The following is a 24,296-nucleotide window of genomic DNA, read 5'->3' on the forward strand; positions in this document are numbered from 1 at the left end:
CTGGCAAGCTTTCTGATGATTGCTCAAGTATCTTTTAGGGTATCCACCTTTATGTCAAGATTGAAAGGGGAAATTCAGAACCAGGCAAAACCCTCAGTAAAGTTAGCTATTGCAAAGAGGTTGGGGAAAAAAAAAGACGTTATGTATTAAACCAGTTATGTTTTCAATTATATTTGAAAGCCTAACGAATTTTGCTTTTTGTATTAAGCATTAGATACTTGTATATCTATCTTAAGATAAATGTAGGCTTTTAACTTTTATCGGCCTTGCCATTACTGGATATATGTGTACGTGGAATATATACAAAACATTTAAAAAACCTCCAAGATTTAATATCCACTTACATTTGCATTCTTAATTTGTACGTATGGCTCTTGCTTTTATAAAAGCATTCATGAAGTATTTGTAGGAGCACATACCATCCACAATTGTTTCAGAAAATTAGATGGAGAATTTATGTATGGATACGTGTATCTACATTGCCTGGAAAATTTTGGCCCTAGTCTTTTAAGACACCATTCCTACAGATCCTGTGATCCGTATTTGATAAATGCAACCTGAGTGAGAAGAGGGAGAGGGGTATGTGTCTATTAAATATGCTTAAGCACGAGAATGTCATGAGTGGGACAGAAAGGGAGTGGCTGATAATGAAGAGGGAGGGTTAGGGGCGGGGAATAGTAATTATATGAAATTCACTCTCTTATGAAAAAACTGGTTGAGCAATCAGCCTTAATAGCATCAATAGACTATTTTCAATAAAGACAAGCTGGTAAAAGCAGCCATAAAAATGTTTACAATAAGTCAAGTTCTTATAGCTTTGGCTGTATTTCTTCTAATTATGCAGTTTTTAAAGTTGCAACGAGTACGGAGACAGCTTCCTCCTGGACCAATCCCTCTCCCAATTTTTGGGACATTGATACAGCTGAACTTTCAGTTTAATCGCGATCTCCTCATGAAGGTATTTATTTTCAGATACTCCTAATTGTTTAAAAGGCTTTGTAATTTCCCATTTCTCATGTTGTTTGCTATGTGAAGACAACCTCTCCCGAAACTACATTGGTAACATACTGTAATTGTTAACTAGCCACTGTGGTATTGCACTCGGTTTGGTTTGGAACTGCTGATTTGGTTGGCAAAATAAGAAAAAGTTATTGCAACATAAAGTAGTTTGCCAAGCTAAGAAAATTGATATGGGAAATTCTGAATGTGTGAAAATCCTCCTGATGCTTAAACCCATCACTTTTTAATACTGAATATGACAAATTCATGTGAAACTTGATATCCTTCTGTCACCCCTTAACACCAAATTTGACAAATTCCCGTGAAAATTTATATCATTTAGGATTAAATGCCTTTAGGGATAATAGATCAGAGTTGCAGTTAGGGAAAATAAATATTATTTTTAAAAAATTACTTTCACAGCATGGATTTTTATCTTTCTGAACACTGGCACTCTCTAGCTTGAGCAGTAAATAGATACTGAAGATGCACTGTGTGTGTATACGCTTGTTTGTATTGACAGGATCTAAAAACCCTCACGAACCTTTTGTTAGTTGTTTTTTGAGGAGTACTTCTGAGCCAAAAGCCACCTCTTTTTCATTCTGTTGGTTCTGCTTTTGGGATTATCAATAGACAACTCCAGTGGCTTCTGTCACTGTGATTTAGATGAGACACACCATTTTAGTCTGACCAAACGGCAGGTTCAGATGGGAAGTAAGTACACTGTGAGACAGAATGGTCTTACTCAAGTTCCAGTACCTAAATATGCAAATGGGCAGGGTGGGAAAGAAAGCAACTGGTCCAGTCTCTACAAGCTAGTTAGTCCTCTGACATTTCTGCGTTCCCTTTGCACCACTTTACCGGTACAAATGATAGAAACCCTTTTGAAATAAATTCATGCATAGAAAATACCCTTTGTCACATGAATCATTGCTAACTGGGCCTTGGCTTATATACAATAATAAGAGCTACCTAATGTTTCTTGGAATAGATCTGTGGCTCTGAAAAGCTGGAGTATTTGGTTGCTTCCAACAATGAATGCTGAAAAAGACATTCATGCTTTCTCACAGATAGTTCTAATCTTGTGGGAAAGATGGAGAACACCATTGCACCTTAGGGTTGGTTCTGCAATCAGTGTAAAAACAGGTTCATCCTCTGTTTGTTTGCAGTATGTGGGATTTCACCTGTGCTTTCCTGGCTTCTCTCCCATCTATAGCTGGCAAAAATTCATGGCAACATATTCACCTTATGGTTTGGATGGGCCCCAGTGATCATATTGAATGGATTTCAAGCCGTTAAGGATGGTATGACCACGCACCCTGAAGATGTTTCTGGGAGGCTGGTGTCCCCTTTCTTCAGAGCAATGGCCAAAGGAAAAGGTGAGATTTTCCTTGTCATAAATACTGCACAGAAACATTTTCTTGGCAAATTGCAGCTCTCTTGTAGCTTGTATCCACTTCAAAGGTACCCCAGTAGCAGGGTTTGTCTATGAGGAATGACTGCCAGGTGAACTGCAAAGTAGGGAGGAGTGAAATAGCCTTTGGATAGTAGTAGGAGGAAAAGACCAGTAAAAGAAAAAATATTCATAATGCCTTGTGTGAAATATTCACTGGAGCAAATTCAGAGGTGATGAGATGATGTAGTGGTAGGTTGCGCCACAGAGAAGTGGAGGAAGAGCGGGAAAGAGCACAATTCCTTGTCCTGGCCTTACTGCCTTCCACCATTACATTTTCAATTGAAGAGTGAGCTTGATGGTGGTATCTTCTTCCCATTCCCTTTCTTTTGTGAATTTTTCTTACTCTCACAGTTGCATCTAGAGGTTCAGTGCGTGTCTGTTTCGACCTTGCTGTAGGTTTTGTACTCCCCAACCACATCGGAAATTCCCAAACTCCTGATTTTCATGAACACATGCATGCTGAAACAACCTTTAGTTTATTTGGGACCTTGACTTTTTTTTAAGGAAACCAAATTCCTTAAATATTTCTAATTTGAATTAGTTTGTCATTGGTGATTCTTATACTACATTAAAGATCCTGTTAGTATACAATGTTTATTTCTCCTGAAGAGATTTGTCACAAAGCCTAAGTACTGAACTTTTCTGCCCTGTGGACAGGAACTTTTCTCCCTGACTGTGGACAGTCAGAACTTTTTCCCCTTTTCCTTTCATGAGAATCATTACTCTGGTCAGGTGAGCTCCAAGCATAGAGGAGAGCAGGAGGCAAACACTTCAGCGAGCATCTAGAGAAGCAGCTGTCAAACTGAGATAACTGGCTGTCTTGGATCAAGCTTAATCCTGCAAGTCTTACTACCAGTTGCGTTTGTCCATTTTAGCCTTTCCCACATGCTTATATGCCACAGCTATCCTTTTATGTCTTTGTGTTCATAGGCAATGCAATAGTTTCATTATATTCTGTGGTTTAGTAGATTTTTTAATGTAGTCTTTGTCTATAATAAATATTAACACGATAAAGAGCTCTTCCTTGAATGGATGCAGGGATTATGTTGGCAACTGGTCACACCTGGAAGCAGCAGAGAAGGTTTGCGCTGAGGACTCTACGCAACCTTGGTCTGGGGAAAAGAGGTCTGGAACATCAAGTTCAAGAAGAGGCCCACTACCTGGTAGACTTCTTTGCAAGTATGAAAGGTATCTGTGCAATAAATACTTACTCATTTTTGTCATTAGTCTGATGTCTCTAGTGTATGAACTTCTCTGTCCCCCTCTGAAATTAAGGGCAGCTTTTGTTCCACAAGAGAGTGTGCAGGGTCTTACGGTGTCTGTTTGGAATGGATTGAAAATGCCCAGACCCCAGTCCTGTGTTTTCAAACCCAGAGGGAAGCTATTCTTGTTCAAAATTATTTACAAAACTACTAAAATTGGGAAGCGAAACTGGAGCTTGCTTATTTATATCACAGAATGCTTAAAGTGAAAAGGAATCTGTGAAGATGGTCTAGTCTAACCCCTTCCCAAAGAAGGGGTCAATCAGAGGAGGTTTCTTAGGGCTGAGTCCAGTTGGTTTTTAAATATCTGCAAGAATGAAGACTTCACCATCTCTCTGGGTAACCTGTTCCAGTGTTCAATCAGCCCTACTGTAAAAAAGTTTCTTATGATTCTGTGTTTAGACAGAATGTAATGTATTTCAGTTTTTGCCAATTGCCTCACTTGATACCACTGAGAAAAGTCTAGCTCCATGTTCTTTATTCCCCTCCATCAGGTATTTATATGTATATAAGATACTTCCCTGAGCCTTCTGTTCTCCAGACTAAACAGTCCCATCTCTCTCAGCCTCTATTACCTCTGATGTTCCAATCCCTTAATTGTCCTTGTGGCCCTTTGCTGAACTTGTTCCAGTACATTGATGTTGCTCTTCTACTGGGGAGCCCGGAACTGGACCCAGCTCTCCAGGTGGGTCTCACCAGTGCTGATCAGAGGGGAAGGATGACCACCTTTGACCTGCTGGCAATGCCTTTCCTAATGCAGCCCAGGATGATGTTGGCTTTCTTGTCTCAGGGGCACATTGCTGGCTCATATATGGTGCTGGTGCATAAAGATATGGACGCGTTATTAGTGCTGATCAATTAAGGCTTGTAACACCATTTGCATGCACTCTGTAAAGCAGCGACTAGACTCTTGTCTTCATTACAACATTTTACCTTGATCAACCCAGTTAGGAGCATGTGAGTTGGATTTCCCAATCCTGATCATTATGCAAAGGCACAGTAAATCAAAACATGCTGTGGCTAGCATTGTATCAATTAAAAGTAATTAAATCTAGCCCAATCCCATGGTTTAAGAACTAGGAGAGATTGAGATGTGACCATGTGTGCAGGAAAGAAAAGCCCAGAGCAGTAAGTTGCTGATCAGAATTGTCCATTGGGTGTTGGACAGTTGCAAAATAGTTTTTTTGAGATCAATTTTTCATGTAATTGCTTTAAATTTAGTTATAATTTTGTTGACACAGTGGGTTGAAAGAAATTTGACATCTTATCTTACTGGAGGCTGTACATCTCTAGCAAAGTCAGACAAAATATAGTAGCCTTGCATATATTTATGTCCTTGTTGAGTAAGGCTGCCTCTCTTATGGTTCTCCTCTCAGATTCCTTTAGACCACAATGTCACTCCTATGCTTGAGACCTATTTTGAATTTGCCAGATGGCAAATTTGCTCTATCATATTATGAAGTATTTTACACATCTGGCGTTTCTTTAGGGTGCCACACATTCCTGGGGTTATGGCATTGCACCATAGTTCTGAAGAATCAGTTTGATACTATGATTTTATAAGAAGATTGCTGCTTCTCTGTGAAATGCAATGCTCTCTTGAAAGTTCTTTGGGTAACCTGTAATATTCTCTCATTTCACTAAAGCAGAACAGGAGACATTAACAGTGACGTTTATTATGGTTGCAGGGAAACCCCTGGATCCTTCTTTCCCTCTTGTTCATTCCGTCTCAAATGTAATTTGTGCTGTTGTTTTTGGACATCGCTTCTCTAGAGAGGATGAAACATTCCGTGAATTGATTAGAGCCACAGAGTATCTATTCAAATTTGCAGGCAGCTTTATTCATCATGTAAGTAAAAGATCTGTTATCTTTTTCTGAATAAGACAGAAAGTGAGTAATGCAGATTCAAGACGTACCTGTTAGGCAAAAGTTTTCAAATGGGTGGGTGATGTCCCATGAAGCTTTACTGGGCAGTGTGCTATCTTCGTTCATTGTCCTATGTTTGAATACTGTGATAAGGTCGTTTGTTCCTAAATCTTTGCAACAAGGCACAAGCTGATGGACTGCTCCTGGGTCATGTTTGTTACTTGGTTTCTCAACTCCCATGCATAACAGACTGCTGCTTTGGGCATCACGATTGTTAAATACTAAATGTCAGGTCTAAAAGTGTGATTCACATGCCGAGTTTAGACACTGTTTTATATACAGTCAACAGAGGGAAGAATGATTCGAATACCTAAGTGTTTTGCCTGTGGCTACTTATCTCCCTTTCCTTTATAAGAAGTGGAGACTTGAAGACTTCCCAGAGAAATTCCACTCCTTCACCCTGAGTGAGGAGCAGCTCTAGACGCAGGCAGTGCAAGATGGGAAAGGCTAAGCCAGCAAATGCACCTGTCAGCTTGGCAATTGAAACAGTCAGCGCTCTTCTGGGAGTCAAGGACTTACCTGACACTAGAAGAGGCTCGCTTTGCACAGAAGCGTGTTCAAAGTTGCCTGGAAGTTCTGGTTCCATTCTAAAGTTGTCCCATACACCATGGGACACCATGCGTTAGCTTCTTAATGTAAACCACATAAGTAATCCCTGAAATACAGAGATTCCCTCCTACATCCCATGGAGCATTCTTCTCACTGAGTTATGATCAGGTTCCCTTTTGCTTAGCCTAGCTTTGGTCCTGTAAGGCGTGCCTAGTGGTGCCAGCTGAGACTTGCTTTTGGGATAGAGAATATACCTAATTTTCTTCTCTCCTACCTATCCCAGCCTTGCTTTAGTCCAATGAATAAGATGCTTTTCTGGGAAATAAGAACAGGTGTTAAACCATTCCAGAGGGAGGGCTGCAAACTTCCCGCTTCCTGGATGCAAAGGGTACTCAGTATTATGTAGACAGTGGACATTGCTGCATCCACATCCCCATTTCTTAACTGGATTCCACATGTCAGGCACTGAACAGGAGAATGCTGTGGATTAGGCCTCTCCAGAAATGGAGGAGTTTTGGCAGGACCGGTAGCCAGGAAGGTGGATGGGCTCAGTTACTGTCTTGAACATTGACAACTAAATTCCACATACAGTTAGGGTGCCATAGTAGCTGGAAAGTGCACGCGTTTGAGAGTAGGAATGCATGTAATCTGAGCAACCATATATGCTTAGTCAGACCAGAGTTGTATGTAATGCTCCTGAACAGATTTTGAAAGAAAAAAAAAATACCAGAGATGGAACTAAACAAAAAGGATATGAATTGCTATGAGAATTTACCAAGGGCTGGACTACTACCTTTCTGTGATAAGGCAATGACTAATTGATAACTGGATGTCAGTCAATAAGAACTGGTTTTCCAAAAAGACAGAAGTACACTCTAATTCAGCCAGACTCCAGTGAACATGTAATAACTTGCTTTCTGTGGTATAATTAGGAGAGTAGAAGAAGAGCTCAGCAAAATGAAGACTGAGGAAGGATAGAACTTCTTCTGATAAATAAATCATGGGATTATGTTTTGAGCAGGAAAAGAACTAGTGAGAGAAAATACACTGCAGATACAAGAACAATGTACACAAATTACGCAGGCGTAAATATTGGCTCAAAATCAGAATGAATTTTCTAGTTATCAGAATAGGTAGAAAGCAGCTATTCTTAGGCCAGATTGTCCCAAACAGTAAGAGAGAAGGATAAATTAATCTTGTTGTTTGAGCTAACCCCTTCTTCTTTTCTTGAGGAGAGCACTCAAAAATGTCAGGTAGCTATTTCCCAGCTTTTCTGGGTTTCAAATGTTTCAAGTTTTATTGAGGACCCTTGAGAGCTCGATTAGCAGAGAGTGCTTTGGGGGATTACCGAGGCTGTATCTCAGCTGCTGGCAGCTGGCCCTTGCTTTGGGTTCTAACAACTGTTTTTGTACATCCTGGGGAGGACACATCGCAACGGCTTTGCTTCTTCCTTCCTGGTATTCTCCACTGGAGGGCAGGATCTCACTTTGTAAATGTCTGAATGCAGTTCATTGCAATTAAATACAAGAATTGAATAATTGAATAAATTAATACAGTTCATTCTAATTATAATCATTCTAATTTCACTTGTGGTTGAGCTGAAAGCCTGTGGAACTCTGAATCTTACCATTAACACAGCTAGAAATTATATAGTGTACTGTTTCACGACTTGAAAACATAAGCATAGCCTTTGTCAGAATATTTTACTCTTGATGCCAAAAAACACATGCTAACATGAACATTACCTTCTCTTTTTAGTAGGCCTAAAATGCATTTTCTAGTGATAGAGACTTTGTGGTACCTCTTGTGTGTCACTCCCACAGCTGTATGAAATCTTCCCCTGGTTGATGTGCCGTCTCCCTGGTCCTCATAAGAAAGCATTGTCATGCTATGATGCCCTGAGCTCTTTTACAAGGAGAGAGATCAGAATGCACGTGGAGAGAGGGATACCAGAAGAACTGCAGGATTTCATTGACTTTTACCTGGCTCACATTGAAAAAGTAAGTATTTGTTCATACATTCAGGGGGAAAGAGGTAAAATGGACTGCTAAATAATCCAGTCTGAGCTCTTCTATCATAATCTCTTACATTTCATAGAAATCTTAATGTGGATCCAGTTACCAGGGACTTTCTAAATCCTTTCTAACTATTGATATGCCACAGCACACTGCAATCCTTTTATTAAAAGGCATGTTAATACACTGCATTTATTCTTATTGGCACAAGTTACAAAATGATTTAAGGCCTCCAGGAAAGAATACTGAATTTCTAAGTGGACTGCAAGAAGACTGGGATGGTCTTGGGGAGAGTGTGGGATGTTCTGGATAGGATATTTGGCTGGTAAGGGTTTGTCAAGAGAGGGTGCTGCAAGAGGATGGTTGGATTTTGAGAGCATTTTGTGGGGAAATAATCTAGAAGTTGGCAGAGTTTCAGACAAGGCGGGAGAAGAGGAGAGTGCCAGGGTCAGTGAAGTTTCAAGCAGATAAAGGGAACCGGGGCAAATAAGGGCATTTGGCGCAGGTAAGCATAGTAGAGATAGGTGGGAATTGTAGGGTTTTGAAAGGCTGCAAGAGGCTTGCATAAGCAGTGACTGGGGACACATACCTCTCCCTTTTCTAGACCTTACCAGGATCCGTTTTTCCTTGTCTGAATCTCTTGGGAACTGGTTCCCCTCCCTAATCCCCGGACTAGCAGCTGCTCTTCCCCTCTGTGACTCCTTTTACCTCCACTTAATCACTCTTCCTTTCTCCTCCACTGCAGCAGAGCGTGTTTCTCCTCCTGTTCCACTTGGTGATAGGAAGAAAGAGGAGGAAGTGACAAGATGAGACTGGTGTTACTGGGGAGTGATAAGGCAAGAGTGGCTCAGAGAACCAAATGGGATATCCAGACCAGGGGTATCTATTCTTGCAGCTGCTGGAGAAGTGGGTAATGACTGCTGCTCCTGGGTGGCAGTGCTTCCCTGCAGGGGTGGTTGGTGCCCCATCCACTGGGGTCATGTGCTGGTCACAGCAACAGAGGGACTGCCACCTTGTCAGGCTGTAGGCACCCATTCTGCATCTCCTGGCACAGCCAAAACTGGTCTGCTGTCCTGGACTGCTGCCTGCCTTATCTACTCCCTGAGTTGGCTCTGCTGCTGTGCTTGATCACACTGCAGAGATGTGCAGGGAAGAATGTCTATTAGCTATTTCTGCCAGCCAGCTCTTTAGTCTTTTAGCATGTGTCTTACAAATACTTTGTAGTGCTTGACTTTTTTATTATTGTGGGCAACAAAAAACAACTATCTTGTGGAACTCCAAATGTATTGCAACTGTGAAACTGTCATTATCATCCAAGCTGGTAATTTTATCAAAGAATCAAATCAGATCTCCTTACTAAGATCAGTTTTATAATAAATGCTATTAATTTGTATTTCTAGTGGTAATTCTTTATTAATTGATTCCCATATCAGCTGCTGTATTTTTTATGCCCAGGGCGGATATCAGCCTAACTGGCTTCTAGTTCCTTGGATCCTCTTGTTTTAAATTTTTTGATACTGGCACGATATTAACACATCTGGTCTTCCAAAGCATTTAACTGCTCCTAAAGTCTTTCACTACTGTCCTGAGATTTATGAGACTTGAACATCAGTGGATCAGAAATTGTTTCAGTGAGCTCTTCTGGGACTCTGCTGGGTGGAAATCATCCAAGTTTGTTTATTGGAAAATTGAACAGTCTGTAATAAATATGCAGGGGCAATATAAAATGATTAGATGATATTACAACAGGGAAAAACATTCTTCCCACTTTCCAATTGCTTCACTGGCAAAAAAAAAGGTTCAAGACCCCTGAGTATAACCTCCCTAAATTTAGACAATGAATTGCCCCAAACCATAACAATTTTCTTTCATCGTTTCAGCATATATGCACCTGTCCTCGCACTTCTAACTGAAAACTGTAAAACCCCAGAGTCATTGTGGCCTTGTAGTGAAGAAGCCCGAATACCACAGGTTAAGAACTTTTGACAGCCTGGTGTTCATTACCTGGTCACTGTATTGCTTGGTAGAAAAACTAAGTGATGGAATGTGACTTGAGGCATGAAGAACGACGTGCTAGTACACATCTGCAGAGGAACATTTACTTATGAAACATTCTAAATGTACCACTATTTGCACAATTAAGCCAACAATCCTTTTTTGTGGAGAACATGTGATTTAGCCTCATGATTAAGAGTGGAGTAAACATGGCTTGTCCATTTGTGAAACGTTAGCTTTTCGTATTGATAAACATCTTTGCTGTTTAGTTCTATATCAGTCTCTCTGTATTGTATTATAGGCAGAACACTTTGCACCTTGGAACCAGCGATAGAATCGCATTTAAACCTATTCTGTTTTTTCTAACTTTCCTGCTAAACCTCTACATTTTTCTTATAATTTGCAGTCCAAAGATGTACCCAGGTCTACATACAATGAAGACAACATGGTTTATTCTATAAATGACCTTTTCTTGGGTGGATCAGAGACAACAAGCACTACTTTGAACTGGGGCCTGCTCTATATGGTGGCAAATCCAGACATACAAGGTGAGTGGATAAGCATGACACAAATATCTCTGATGCAATAGAACAGCCAAGTCATAACAATTTCGTGGATCAGAGATTATTCCTAGATACTGGTATACGGCTAGTGGTACATGGACCTTTTTGTACTGGTAGATCTGTGCTGGCCAGCATTGGTAGATCTGGAGTATCAGCAGACAAGCTCTTACAGCAGTCACAGGCATAAGGCAGTTTCCAGAATGAGTTAACAGTTTGGGAAGTGTGCTTACGGTGCTTATGTATAGGAGGTTGTGGCTGATTGAGATGGAGGAGTTGAGGTCTTTGGGGAAATGAAGATTGTGGCAGTGTAGTCAATAGAGTAAGAGGACTGGAGTTGCCTTTTGGGAAGCCAGAGGGTTTGCATGCATCATCCTTGAAGGAACAGTGGCCACTGCTGCAGCTATTGGTGAGGTGCTGATGGTACTTCAAGAAAGTGAGTTGGGTTCTGTTGCAGTTGTAAACATAGCTGATGGCTGAAAATAATTAACCAGAAACTGATGTGTGATAGCAGGGATGTCACTCTTTGGTAACTTACTTCAGTTCTGTTTTGTGTTGGCTGAGTATCAGCGATGGGGGCTATAGGGAGTCCTGCCCTTCTTTGTGCTCTGTAGGTCAGCGTAGTAGTAAAGATAATCATCTAAAGGTCAACTGGCAACTTTGACTTTATTTTTATCCATCAGTCCATTTACATTCCCAAGGTATCAGGGTGTCTGTTTAATCCGTAATTAAATTAACTATGTGATGCATTTGAGTTTCTTGCAACAGAAATGATTCCAGTCAGGAGGGGAATTTGGTGGCCCATCGGTTACATCTATATATGTTTAATAAGTTTATTTTCAAGTCTGGCTTTTAAATAACCATCCATCACTTTCAAAGAGCACTAAATGGAAACCAAAGAAAGGATGATCTCTTATGTTGGAAAACAGAAATCTCATTGTTAGATAGCAGAATATGTGCAAATACCCAGAGGAGAAGATGATTTTAGATGAAGGAAAGAGATGAAGATAAGAAAAGATTGCTCAACTTGGAGCTGTCAGACAAGAAGGTCTACTTAATCTCATGTTATTTCATTTTTATTATCACCTAATGTAATTATTAGGTTATGAAAGCGCTGATTCACCTAAATAATTTTATTTGTCTAAATATAATACCTTGCAAATACTTGGGAAAGCAGGGTGTGTGCAGAATGATCCTTCACGGACTTCTTGAGTCATACATTGCATCTAGACTCCCATAATGAACTGACACCAATATATCTGTCCTCATTTAATTGGTGGCTTCTTTTTGAACCCGTTCATACTTTTGCCTGTGTTGACAACCCATGACAATGTTACGCAGTTCCATTGTGTACCATATGGAAAAGTTTGGCCTTTTGCCTAATCACTGAATCAGGCCCTCCTTGTTCCCTGAACTACCAGAACAGAGATGCATGTTTATACTCACGCAGTGACTGATCACTTCAAACTATAATGGATGCTGAAGTAGTTGTGCTTGATTTTGCAAGCTAGTTTTCCATAGAAGGAAATTTACTTAAAAATTTTTCTGGATATACATTTTAAATTCTGAAAGGTGCTAAAATCTCTGTTGTCAGGGTGTACCTAACATAGTTTTGTGAAGGACTGCTGGCAGTCACCGAGCAGGCTTGATGTGAATGGGCACAAACTGATCAATGCAGGATGGGCTTCCCTGCATCTTAGTGTTGCTTCAAAGGGCCTGGAAAAAGACAGGATCACTTGTTAAAAATCAAAGGCATTTTTATTATGTGTGTACTACCTCTCTTGGAAGTTTACAAAACAAATTTTGTACTTCTGTTAATGCTCTCAGCACTCCTGTGCAATAAGTAATTTAAACCATGATATTCTTGATCAAAAGGCAAGCACCAAGAAGCAGATCCAGGTTTTCTTTAAAAGGTATTTGGACATTGTTCTATTTGGTATTGCTTCACTTAACAGACACCCTATATAAAAGCCACTTCCTTTTAAGAGGAGTTAGGCTTTTAAGGCCCAGATTCACCTGGCTTAAATTCCAGAGAGCTCTGAGCTTAGTGGTTCTAACTGGCTGTAGGTGCCTGAGGCAAAAAACCCCACAAAGATAAATCGGGTATCTCTTGCATTTAAGTGTTAGTAAGGCAACTCTTTAAAAGTTTTAAATTTTTGAGCAACAAATGTCTTTTCTTAATCCACAATCAAATACCTTCAGACCCAGAAGTAGAGCTCCTATATGTTTAATCTATTGGAACACTGCTACTTTTTTTTTTCTTTATAAAAGTTACTTACATTTTTACATTAATTTTATTGCTGTCCTCATAGTTCTAAATGGGAAATATCTTTGAAAATAGAATTGGTGAGAATACTTGATATATTTTTCCACATGCAATGATGAATATTTCTCCACAGAGAAAGTGCAGAAGGAGCTGGATGCGGTTTTGGGTCCTTCCCAGTTAATTTGCTATGAGGATCGGAGAGAACTGCCCTACACAAATGCTGTGGTTCACGAGGTTCAGCGCTTCAGCAATATTATCTCAGTTGGAGTGCCCAGAGTGTGTGTGAGGAACACTACATTGCTCGGCTTTCCCCTCAAAAAGGTACAGACACAGTTTCTCAGTTGCTACAGACCTTTCCTGCATCAGTAGATCAAGGTGTGGATTCAAATCTATTTGTGCCAGGGTCTTCTCCTCAACAGCAGCAGGGTTGGATACTTCTGGATCATAGTGTGAATGGGAACAAGGACAAGAAGCTGTCTGCCAGGCTGAGTTGAGTGATGCAGCTGTTGGGAGAGGGTTATCAGTAGGGAAAGATGCCCCTGGATGGAAGAGGAGATTTTAGCAAGGCTAAAAATCAATGAAGATAAAACCTTAGAGACTGATACTGAAGGATACTGTTATTGCTTTGTGGTGAGAATGCATTGGAAAAATTTCTGACTGAACTTTTGTCTGCAGAAAGATCCAGGAAAAAGCATGAAGGTTTGCAACTAGCTTTTGTCAAAGATAATAAACCACAGAAACTTCTAGTGTTAGAAATGAAAATGGGTTTAGTACAAATAAAGTTGTTAATTTCTAGCGAAATGGCCACTTCCACTGTCAGGCTTGGACTGACATGCTGAAACAAAATGACTTCATGTTCCTCACAGTTCCTACTGGGTAAATGAACCCACCAGCTTACAACACTGGACTCTGAAAGTAAACTAGCACTGGTCTCACCTAGCCCGTGCTGACCGCTGAGGGAGGATTGACAGCGAGACTGAGTTAGTCTTTTTCTCCTTTCAGGGCACCATAGTTTTTCCAAATATTGCTTCGTCTTTGTATGACCCAGAGCAGTGGGAAACACCCCGACAGTTCAACCCTGGTCACTTCTTGGATAAGGATGGAAACTTTGTGAGCCAAGAAGCTTTTTTACCGTTCTCCATAGGTAAGTGGACTGACAGCACAAACATTAATGGTTTGGATTAGGACTGTAGAATGAAGATGTCAATCAAAAACCTATTGGTCATTTATCTTAAATGTCTTTGTGGAAAACAGTGATAAAATCAACATGATTATTTTCAGTAACATTTCCCAATCCAACTATAAACATTTGTTCTACCGAACAATTAATTACATAGAAAATCAGAGATGTCCTGACAAATACATACATCTAACTAGCCCTATTTTTGGAAGGAAATTCTGTGCTAATGATTATGATTATTGATTTGGGGCATAATTTCAACACCAGATGCACATTTGGAAACTACTTGTAAGCAGCTGTTCTGATGCTTTATGCATACAAAACTGGAGCACGACATCTCCCAGGAAGAGCAAGTCCTTATTCTTCATTGACATGATTGAATAAATTCCTTTAAAGTTGTCAGTCAAATGAAGATGAGGTTATTGAGTCAATTGAAGCAAAACTCGGAGGAAAAGGGCTGCGCGGTTGTCTATAGCTGCAGATAGGATTCCTTTAAAGGAAGAATTACATGAAGATTTGTGTCATTGATTGTATTAAGTCCTAAAGAAATTCCAGATTCAGCAAAAATACCTTTGCTTTGTGTGAAGATGAATACAATTGCTTTTGAGGTCAGGGTAATTTACTGACTGTTCTTCCCCTCTTCCTTCTGCAGGGCACCGTGTGTGTTTGGGGGAGAATCTAGCGAGGACTGAGCTCTTCATTTTCTTTGCCAACCTGCTGCGGGCCTTCACCTTCCGGCTGCCTGAGGGGGTGACGAAAATCAACACAGAGCCCATTTTGGGGGGTACACTGCAGCCCCACCCATACAGGGTTTGTGCCATTCCGCGCTAGGGTGGCCATATGCATCTTATTTACTTTGGTGAATAGGTATCTTGAGTCCATATAACCTTTTTTTTTTGTCTTGGATATGAATTTTGGCTACAAAAGCCACCTTTTGTCTACAGCAGATAATTTTGTTCAGCTGCTGTTACCTGCTCTTGAAGGTAATTTTTTTTTTCTCTTTTTCTCAGTAAAAGTTCTTTTTATCTGGAGCACGCCATCATTCTCACCCATAAAGGCATCATGCAGGTGCTATTTGGCCTGGCAGATCTGGTACGCTGGTGAGCAAATGACAAAATTGACTGTCAGACTTCAAAAATTAATTTATTATCCCCAAGTTATCCCGTTTTCAAAAGCAATTGAGTTTGGAAAAACATACAGGGAAAATCCTGCCTCTTTATATCACTGTCATCACTCATAACATTTCATTCAACTTTTTGTTGATGTACACTAATAAAAGATATGAAGGAAAAATTAGCAACTGGCTTTATTTATGGATGATTTACAGTTCACTGAGAATTTCTGGATTTGACCCAGCAGAATATGTATAAGGCATCTTTAAATCTGCCAGAGGATAACTGGTTTGAGTCCAGCAGAGAAAAGGTGCAGGCTGAAACTTGGTAAAGAGTGAAGATAGAGAGAGGATTTCTTTTAGGGCAGATACTTTTAATATTTTAAAATTCTGCCAAGTTAACTTTTGGAAAGTCCTTTCTAACAGAGCAAATGTTTACTCCTGTGGGTTGTCTCCTGTCAGGATCAGCACTAAGCGGTTGCTGCAGCAGGTGCAAGGAGTTCCTCTAAGAAGCAATTTGGGTTGAGGAGCCTGTTGTAATTAGAGCTGATGGTAAATTGAGAAATATAGATACTTTTTTATCACCTCAGAAGTTCAGCGGTATACCTGAATCTACAAAGGCTTGTCATATACACAAAATATTGGTCAAATTCAATGAAAGGGTCTATAATAGCAAAAAAGGAAAAAATTAGTACCTGTGGTGAATATAAATTTATTTATATTGTCTGGAAAAGACTTGTTAAGTGTAAGTGAACTTGTCCTTCATTAATATTCCTACTTCTGTGAGAGGGGATAGGACAGCTAAACAGACGATCATCTGCTAAATCAGTTATCACTAGATGTCAGCTGCTGTGTGATTGAAATTCGTTTAGGAAGTTTACCATGAATCACAAATTTAGACCTGTCTCATTATTTCTAACTCAATAGCTGATGGAACACAGCATCAAAATAGTAAGCACTTGATATTTAGCTGTTATTAAATTAAATGGCAGAACAGCACTAGTGAAATATGGAAGATCACATCCTGACATTTTATTTGACAGAAAACTGTGTGCCCTGTTAAAAACTGCTGTCAAAGTCTCTGTGGATTTGCATGTGTTCACGGATAGATAAGGCAAAGCAGAAAACGCTGTGATTTGCGGATGCTGGAGCTGTCATTGCTTCTTAAAAATGAAGCTGGAAACATCGGTAGAATTACAAGCGTTAACGTCATTGCTGGGTGATGCTGTCACTCCTGATGGCCACACACTTCCCCAGCTGTCTTTACAAAAGGGACGCTCATTAGGCCTAGATGGAAGCCTGCCCAGGAAGGCCTGTACGCAGCCGGGGCAGGTGGAGTTGCCTGAACCCAAAATAACGGACATAACTACCACTTGTCTGTGTGCTCAAGAGGAGACACACATGACGCTTCAGAGGAAAACTATACGTCATACGTGGGTAGGTTATATAGTTTTGCTAATGTCTGTCTGTGACAGAAACCGCTTGTTGGCAATTTTTAATCCATCGTGCACAGATGCCCGGGAGAGGAGAGCACAGCACACGAGGTGTGGCAGCAGGACATCAGCAAGAGGCTCACAGCAGGGAGATGGGAGAGGTACGCTTTTCAGAGCCTTTGCGTTTCTGTTCTTACCTGACCTCTTTTAAAAGCACTTCACTTTAGCCCATGTTCTAATAAAGTCCGGTCTTTTTGAGCTTCTAAATGCCCTTTAAAGCCACAGAAGGCCAACTAAGCTGAGAGCAACTCTGAGAGGGGCCCAGCTGCCACTTCCATGTTCCACTCTCTCAGCCTTGGCTGCGTGGTGCGTCCTCCATCAGGCTGCCAAGCTGTGTCGCTCTGGGGCTGCTGGTGTTAAGGGGCTTCTTGGAGACCTCCACCATATCCTTCATTCCTCTCTCTTGTCTTATTTATTGCTTCTATGTTATTTCTCATGGTTTGCTCAGGCTCCCTTTTTGGGACAGACGAGTGGGATTGCCACCCTTTCTGTCCTCTCTATTGTGGATGTTAAGCAGCCTGCTAGTGTCAGTCCACAGCTCAGTTTGTTGCTCTCAGATGGTCACCTTTTTTACTCTCTCTGCGATGGCTGAGGTTAGTTGCTTTTAGCCTGTAAAGCTGATTGTACTTTGGTGGCCAATTTCCTGGCATGGGGCCCCATTTAAAGGACTGCTGTTCTCCTGGATTGTCACATCTGTGTGTAGGTCAGTCTCTGTCTTGCACCTTTTAGATCACACTTCGAAATTTAAATCCTTGTAGATAAAACACTGAAAAATTATTGGGAGCTGACCTGGGCGACCTGTCAGGGAGGATAGGCTTCCAGGGAGGGGGACTCACTGACTTGGTTAGGCCACACTGTATATTCCTGGAAATGAACTGGAAGTTCAGTTTTATTTACAAACATGGGAAACAATTAGGCTTCCGCACAGTGTTTTATCAGATATGGAACTCTTTGCTTTGTCCTTCATCAACCCATTCTCCCCTCATTGCTGAGCTCTTCCCCTGTGACTCCCCTGAGCAGCACCATGCAACCGTTCAACCATGCAGTGGAAGATCTGGCTATAAAGGAAAATATAGAAAATGTAGAGGCAAAGCTGAAGATTTTCAGTTTCTATAGCTCTTGGAGAGGCTCAGAGCCTTACATTACCACCATGCTCACCTGTCTCCCTTTCCACCGAATTCTGCAAGGACGCTCTGAACCCAGAGGAGTTATCTGGTGAAGGAACTCTTTGTCTCTGGTCTCTGGAGTAGCTCATGTCAGCAGGTGTGAGAGGTAATCTCCTTATATACAAAATTGGGGCCAAAATATGAAAAGAAAAGAGAAAAAAAAATTAATAATCTTTGCTCTAAAGGCATTTGGAGAGAGAAAGCTATAATAATTATATACATAACTATAAATGACAATTAAAACAACACATGTAGGTCAACTTGTTTCTTTCCAAAATCAGGTGGAAATAATATTTTCATGTTCACAGATCTTTAGTCAACACAGAAGAAAGCATTTTCTCAGAGGTAAGAGGTTAAGAAAAGTAGATCACGGCTTAGTGCAGAGATCTTTTAAAATATACCTTGGCCTAGCAGTCCTTTTTTTTTTTACCTGGGGGTAATGAAAAAGAATTATAAGGAAAGGAGAAAGGTAAGAAAAACAAACAAGTTCTATGAAGACAGTCTTAGTGAGAATTTAAATTTTTCCAGTATCGGCTAGAACATGGATAAAGCAAGGAGATGTGAAGACTGAGCAAGTCTTTAGTAGATCAAATTATTTCTCTTCCAGCTGTTTTACTTCTGAACTTACAATGGACCAATGTCAATTTCCTTCTATATCAACTACAAAATGTGATCATAAACGTCATGATTTGGAGTGTGGGAAGGTGTGACTGCAATGGAACAGGAGGAGCATATAAAACATATCACTTTAGTGGGAGGAGAGAGCACAATGAAAAATAAAATAAAAATACCAAGCATTTATATGAAATGTCCTGTTGAGGAGAAGGCAGAGGCATTGCACAGCTGTATTTGGACATTTGGATGTACATTCAGCACCAAGACATTTGAACTGGCTGTAACTGACCTTGCTCAGGGAGCAGAAACTGGCCAGCTAAGCCCTGCAGGGAGCTTGCCCTGGTTTTCAGTGGAGCAGGTCCACTCCCAGACAGGATTTTGCCTTTCTGCAGCGAGCTTCTTCCTGATGTCAAAGTTAACTCTTGCAAAGCCAGCGTAGACGTTTCTACTCTGCACTGTGCTGCATCTGCAGGAAAAAAAGTGGATGTTTCCCACATGTGAGAAGTATTCCCCTTTAACAGGGAGAGAAATGTGGCTCATATAAGAGAGAAGGGCAAGAAATAGAGTAAGGTGGAGTGATTTTAATACAAATTCTCACATTAGTAAGGACACAATTCTTGCCCTTGTTTCTTGAGCCTTAACAAACATATTGCAATGTCTGTACAGTGTCAGAAGCACAACCTAAAGTGAATGCTTCTGTACTGTCTCATTCCTTGGAGAGTTTGCCAGTGACTACTGAGATGAGATGAAAATTTCAACATCTAGAGCTTCTAGATGTGTTACCTGGCAGATTTGCTCTGTGTACCCTTAAGGTTTATGCACAAAGTAAATTTAAGTAACAAAGAATAAAAAATTCTGTATTTAAGTAGTATAACGAGGACCAAGGAAACTACTGGTTTCGTAAAACTGCAGTACATCAGGAAGGCTCTCCAGCAGATGGGCAATTTAATCCCCTTTTTTGCCTTTGTCAATGAAAATGGCAACGGTGATCCAGATGTGAATACATTTAACACCACTGATGTTCACGGAAGATTTCTGTCAGATTATGAAGAAGAGGTTAGAAAATAACTAGATGAATGTGATGTTTTCAAATTAGCTGGGCTGATTCATCCCAGGGCACTTAGGGAACAGTATCAACTTCAGAGCTGTTAGCAATTACCTATGAGAACCTGTGGAGGATGGGAAAAGATCAAACATTTGCTTGTCTCCAGAAGGTAAGAGCAGTTGAATTGTTATAAATCAGTCAGCCTGATTGTATTTCTCAGAATATCCTGGAAAAATAATCAAATTTTAAGCACTGAGAGGAAAACAGAAAGAGTCAGTACTCACCAGGTAATGTCAAAGTTACTTAGTTTTGTTTGATGACATAGCTAGATGTCTGTTTTGGTGGAGAGAAGCTGTTAATGTAATTTACTGCTCTTTAATGTGGCTTTGACACAATCTCAGAAGCTCTAGGGAAATGTGGGGTAACTGAAACTGCAAAACTTCAAGGAAAACTCAGGAAATGGGTATGAATGGTACCATTTCAAACTGGAAAGACAGAATGGGATTCTGTCCTGCATCTAGTGCTATTCAATATTTAATGAAGGCCCTTGGTATACATACCAAGCCTTGATAAGGTCTAGTTTCTTGATCCTCTCAGATCCCAAACTGATGCCTGCAGCAAGGCGAGAAACGGGTATTCCCAAATGTGTCATGGTTCACAGAAGCTTAAAGGCCGGACCGTTTGATTTGCATTTATTACCTTTGTGAAAGCATGAAGGCTCTCATAGCATGGATACTTCTTATAGGTGCTAATGTCCGATAGCTGGAGAGGTGAGGATGACCGTATTCCAACATCTCGTTCTTCTCTCTCCCTTCTTCCTGGAGTGACAGTTTTCTCTGGGGCATTTCTCTGGGACTTTTTTCTTGATTGTTACGGTTCCCACTGAGCAGTAAGTTGCAGCAGAAAAATACATTTTAGTTTTGCAGTGACTCAAAATGCCTCTAAAAGCCAGACTATTCCATTGAAGTCCTGAGCTAAAACATTTTCTTTATATTTTCTTAAATAAAATATTTGGTAAGAAAAACAAGAAGTTTTCATTAAGAAATTCCTGAGAGGGGTTATTTATCCATTGAGATCACTGACCTAAAAAAGTCCCAATGAACTGGATTAATTTGAAATAATATTCAGCTGAGTTTGGCGTATCTTTTTTGTTAGTGAAAAGCTTATGAACCTGTTCTAATATCTGTGAAGAAATCTCAGCCTGTGGTATCTTTAAGCCAACAGTCCAGGAACTATTTATTTGCTGTCCTGCAGTGTGAGATTCTAATGTTAAAGGAATAACAATAATAAAATTGCAGCCCTTTCCCTGAATCGTTTATGAGATACAGCAGATGAAGCAGGGGAGAAGCTAACAATAGGAGTATATTCTGGGGTCAGCCGGTGACATGATGATATTCTACAAGGAATGCATTTTAAGGAACATTACAGAGAAAATGAAAAAATTTGGACTATTTTGTATGATATTCTCTTTGAAATAACTTTCTGGAATACTATAGCTATATATGACTCCAGTTTGTCATATAAGGCAGGCAGCCTCCCTTAGCCTACTTCTGAGTAGTTTTAGGCAGAGACAAATATCGCAGCCACCACCCTCCGCTAATATTGAGGGTATCAGCAGCTTCAGCACTCATGGACAGTAACCAACATCACAGAGACATGCAGAGCATTACTGCACTTGTAAATGGCATTACGAGTTTTAAGACTGCTGTGGAATTACGGGGCCTGCAGGTAGGGATGCACAGGATTTCAGGCTTGCCACTCTCTGACACTATTGTGACATTGGCCTGAGTCATGGCAGAAAAGGATACATCTTCGCAGGAATTCACTGTTTAGATATCTAGTCCTAAGGCATGTATTTGATCTGATGCTGTAGTTAAGGGAAGCTGTCTCTGTGCAGCCTTCAGCCTGCTTAAGAAGAACATCAACAGCTGCTAGAAAGAGTGCTGGATAATTCAGCATAGGTGACATGTGAATTCTACAGCGCAAAATTATTTTAGTATTTCAGCAGTGCATCCTCTGAGGAACCAGGCAGAGGGCAGCAAATGTCTCTTTGAAAGGGCTGTGCCTGCATTGTGGTCACCAGCTTAGCAAGAGCTAGCTTTAAACTAACCAGTCTCACCAGGCTATGCTGGAGTTCATGACATGCTCATTTGCTATCAGTATGAGACTGGTTGAGGATGAGATTCAAATACTACAACACAATGTCCTTAACAGACTTCTTTGATGTTTTGGTAAAACACAGTATCTGCGGGGTTTCTTGATTACTAGGTACATGGATATTATTCACCGTGACCATGTTCCTCTGCCCTCTGATCAAGATAAGAGGTCTATAATTTTCTCTGTACTTATAGTCTCTCCCACATAAGGGAATGCAGTGCACTAGGGAAGCTCCCAAATAAATTACTGCATGTCTTGCATTAACCCTCGTTTTCTGTAGGTGAGATAGTGGCATTAGACCAGGCCCAGATGTTGGAAAAACAAAGTAATTATACAATTTGAAATGTGGGAATCGCATCCAAGAGGCTTAGAAAGTAGAACATTTTTTCCATTTACCCTGCCTCGCTCCTTTCTTTGCTGTTAAGTACTGCTAAGAGAAAAGAGAAAACTGCTATAATTAAAAAACCAACACCAAACACCAAAAAAAAAACCTAAACAAAACAGAAAATATTGGATAGAATAATTCTGGCTATTGTTCATCAACTCTAGCCAGTTGTTTTTTATCCAGCTTTGCAGGTGAGCTTCTGCAGTAGGGGAGTCAGGACTGAAAATTACTTGCCTCTTATGTTTATGACCTGTTTGACAGGATACTTAGCACAGAGCTGACCAAAATGACTCTCCTTGAACAATGTCACCATTTGATCAAAGAAATTCCTGTACTCCATGAATCTGAACAGTAGAAAATGTCACAACAGATCAACCCGGAGCACTTAATGAACAAAGACAAAGGACTTACCTTTCCATCCTTCCCTTTCTGAAAGGTGTGTTGAGCACTGACTCCTTTAGTGGGTCACGCAGTAAGTGTAGACAATGGGAAGATGATTCCCATGTCCTTAAAACAAGGAGTGTATCTGGTCACAAAGAGTGTAATCTATTGGTATGGTTCAAACTTTTCTCATTTCTGTCTGTAGCAACCTGTGTCGCTCTCCACTGACAGCTGTTATGTTATGAATACCTGCTTTCTATGTGCACGTAGTGGCATTTTCAGGCTTTAGGAAATTTCATATTTAAGGCTGTTCATGGTTTTAAGTTAGTGTCTTTGTAGACCTGCATTATGAGGCGTGCTAAAATTTCATTGCTCTTTGATCCCGCACTGTGTTATTTAGAGGATCTCCATTCGCAGGATGGACGTTGCTAACGGCAAAGGTTGCCCTCAATTTCTCTACGCCCTTATCACTCAGTAGGTATATGCAGACTTATCGCATCACCAAAATTTGCACAGAACCAAATACTGTGTGACTAATGTATCCATAACATTTCCCGTGGCATTCTCATTGTATTGTATGAATGCTGCTAAAAGATAACAACTAAATCTTCACAGCTCCAGGTACCATCACACCCTGATTTTGCTAATGGGGGAAACAGTCCTCGTAGCCTCTATGCCAAAGCTGACAAACAGCCTTGTGTGCTTCATTGGATAAGCTTTGGAGTCCTTCAGCAGCTTTAGCACACGCTCCATTTGTTTATCAAAATATTAAAATAAGATAAAATTAAATATTTATATTCAAAGCACAATTGCAGTAGCTGTAAGTTGTGAGTACGATATGTTTCTCCTGACCTGAGCTTTGAAGTCTGAAGACAGACATCAATTAAGTGAATGGATAATTGGCAATTGCTACATCTGAAGGGTAGGGACTGTGACTTGCCCAGCAGTACGCCAGGCATTCAGGGTGAGAAACCAGCTCTCAAAAGTGGTTTTCTGTTGGCTTGGCCGGAAAATTTTCTTGCTATTCTCTGTCTTTTCATGACAGCATCAGAATTCAGCATCAGAGAGATGACACAACAGACAAAGCTTTCTTCAGTTTGAATTTGTTCACAGAGCAGGGGCTGCCAGGCACAATGCTCAGATAACGCGTGTCACATAATTAAAGCCTTTATGCATACTAAGGTCTTTACCATGGGAAAAACAATCTTTGTTCTTGGCTATTGCTGTCCACCTTTCACTGAACTTGAAAAAGAAATTGAAACTGACGTGGAATCATTCAGTTAGCTTGAAATTAAAATGCGCTGGGATGCTTCATGCGTACATGTGCAGCTGGTACTGCTTGCTTTAATACAATTATAGCAGGACCTACAGTAAGGGGTTACAGTGCTCAGCTGACAAGTATTTATTTCTTGCTATTTCAGCCTTGTGATCTACAATTTCTATGCTCTTATTCAACTGCTGGTTGAAGTAAAAAGTTTTTGAAAGCTTGAGTTAAAAAACAAAACCCCAAACCTGTTTTTGAAACAGGATAAAAGGCTTTTCAATTCATTGTTTTGAACAGTCAGAAGTTCATTCTGTTTATAAAATCAGTTTCATTATTGTTTCCAGTTATAGATGAGATTATCCTGAATATAAGGCAATTTTTTCAACACCCAGTGTTTGCACTATCCATCTGTGATTCCAGTTCTCATTTGGTCATTCAGTTCTCTCACAAGGATCTCTGGGGGTAAAACC

At 40.4% G+C, this 24,296-nt stretch overlaps 1 protein-coding gene across 1 annotated transcript; it reads left to right on the forward strand.

Annotated features, from left to right (window-relative positions):
• Positions 1 to 787: 787 nt before the first annotated feature.
• LOC309674810 (cytochrome P450 2J4-like) lies at positions 788 to 15,040 on the forward strand (the record flags this gene model as incomplete). The annotated part of the gene is made up of 9 exons (XM_082486966.1): positions 788 to 958; positions 2,216 to 2,378; positions 3,494 to 3,643; positions 5,406 to 5,566; positions 8,017 to 8,193; positions 10,610 to 10,751; positions 13,163 to 13,350; positions 14,032 to 14,173; positions 14,862 to 15,040. 9 exons carry the CDS (start codon positions 788 to 790, stop codon positions 15,038 to 15,040), a joined length of 1,473 nt encoding a protein of 490 aa, XP_082343092.1.
• Between the last annotated feature and the right edge of the window lie 9,256 nt (positions 15,041 to 24,296).

This window comes from Vanellus vanellus (assembly GCF_965231255.1).
Source record: "Vanellus vanellus genome assembly, chromosome: 8".
In the NCBI taxonomy this organism is placed as follows: domain Eukaryota; kingdom Metazoa; phylum Chordata; class Aves; order Charadriiformes; family Charadriidae; genus Vanellus; species Vanellus vanellus.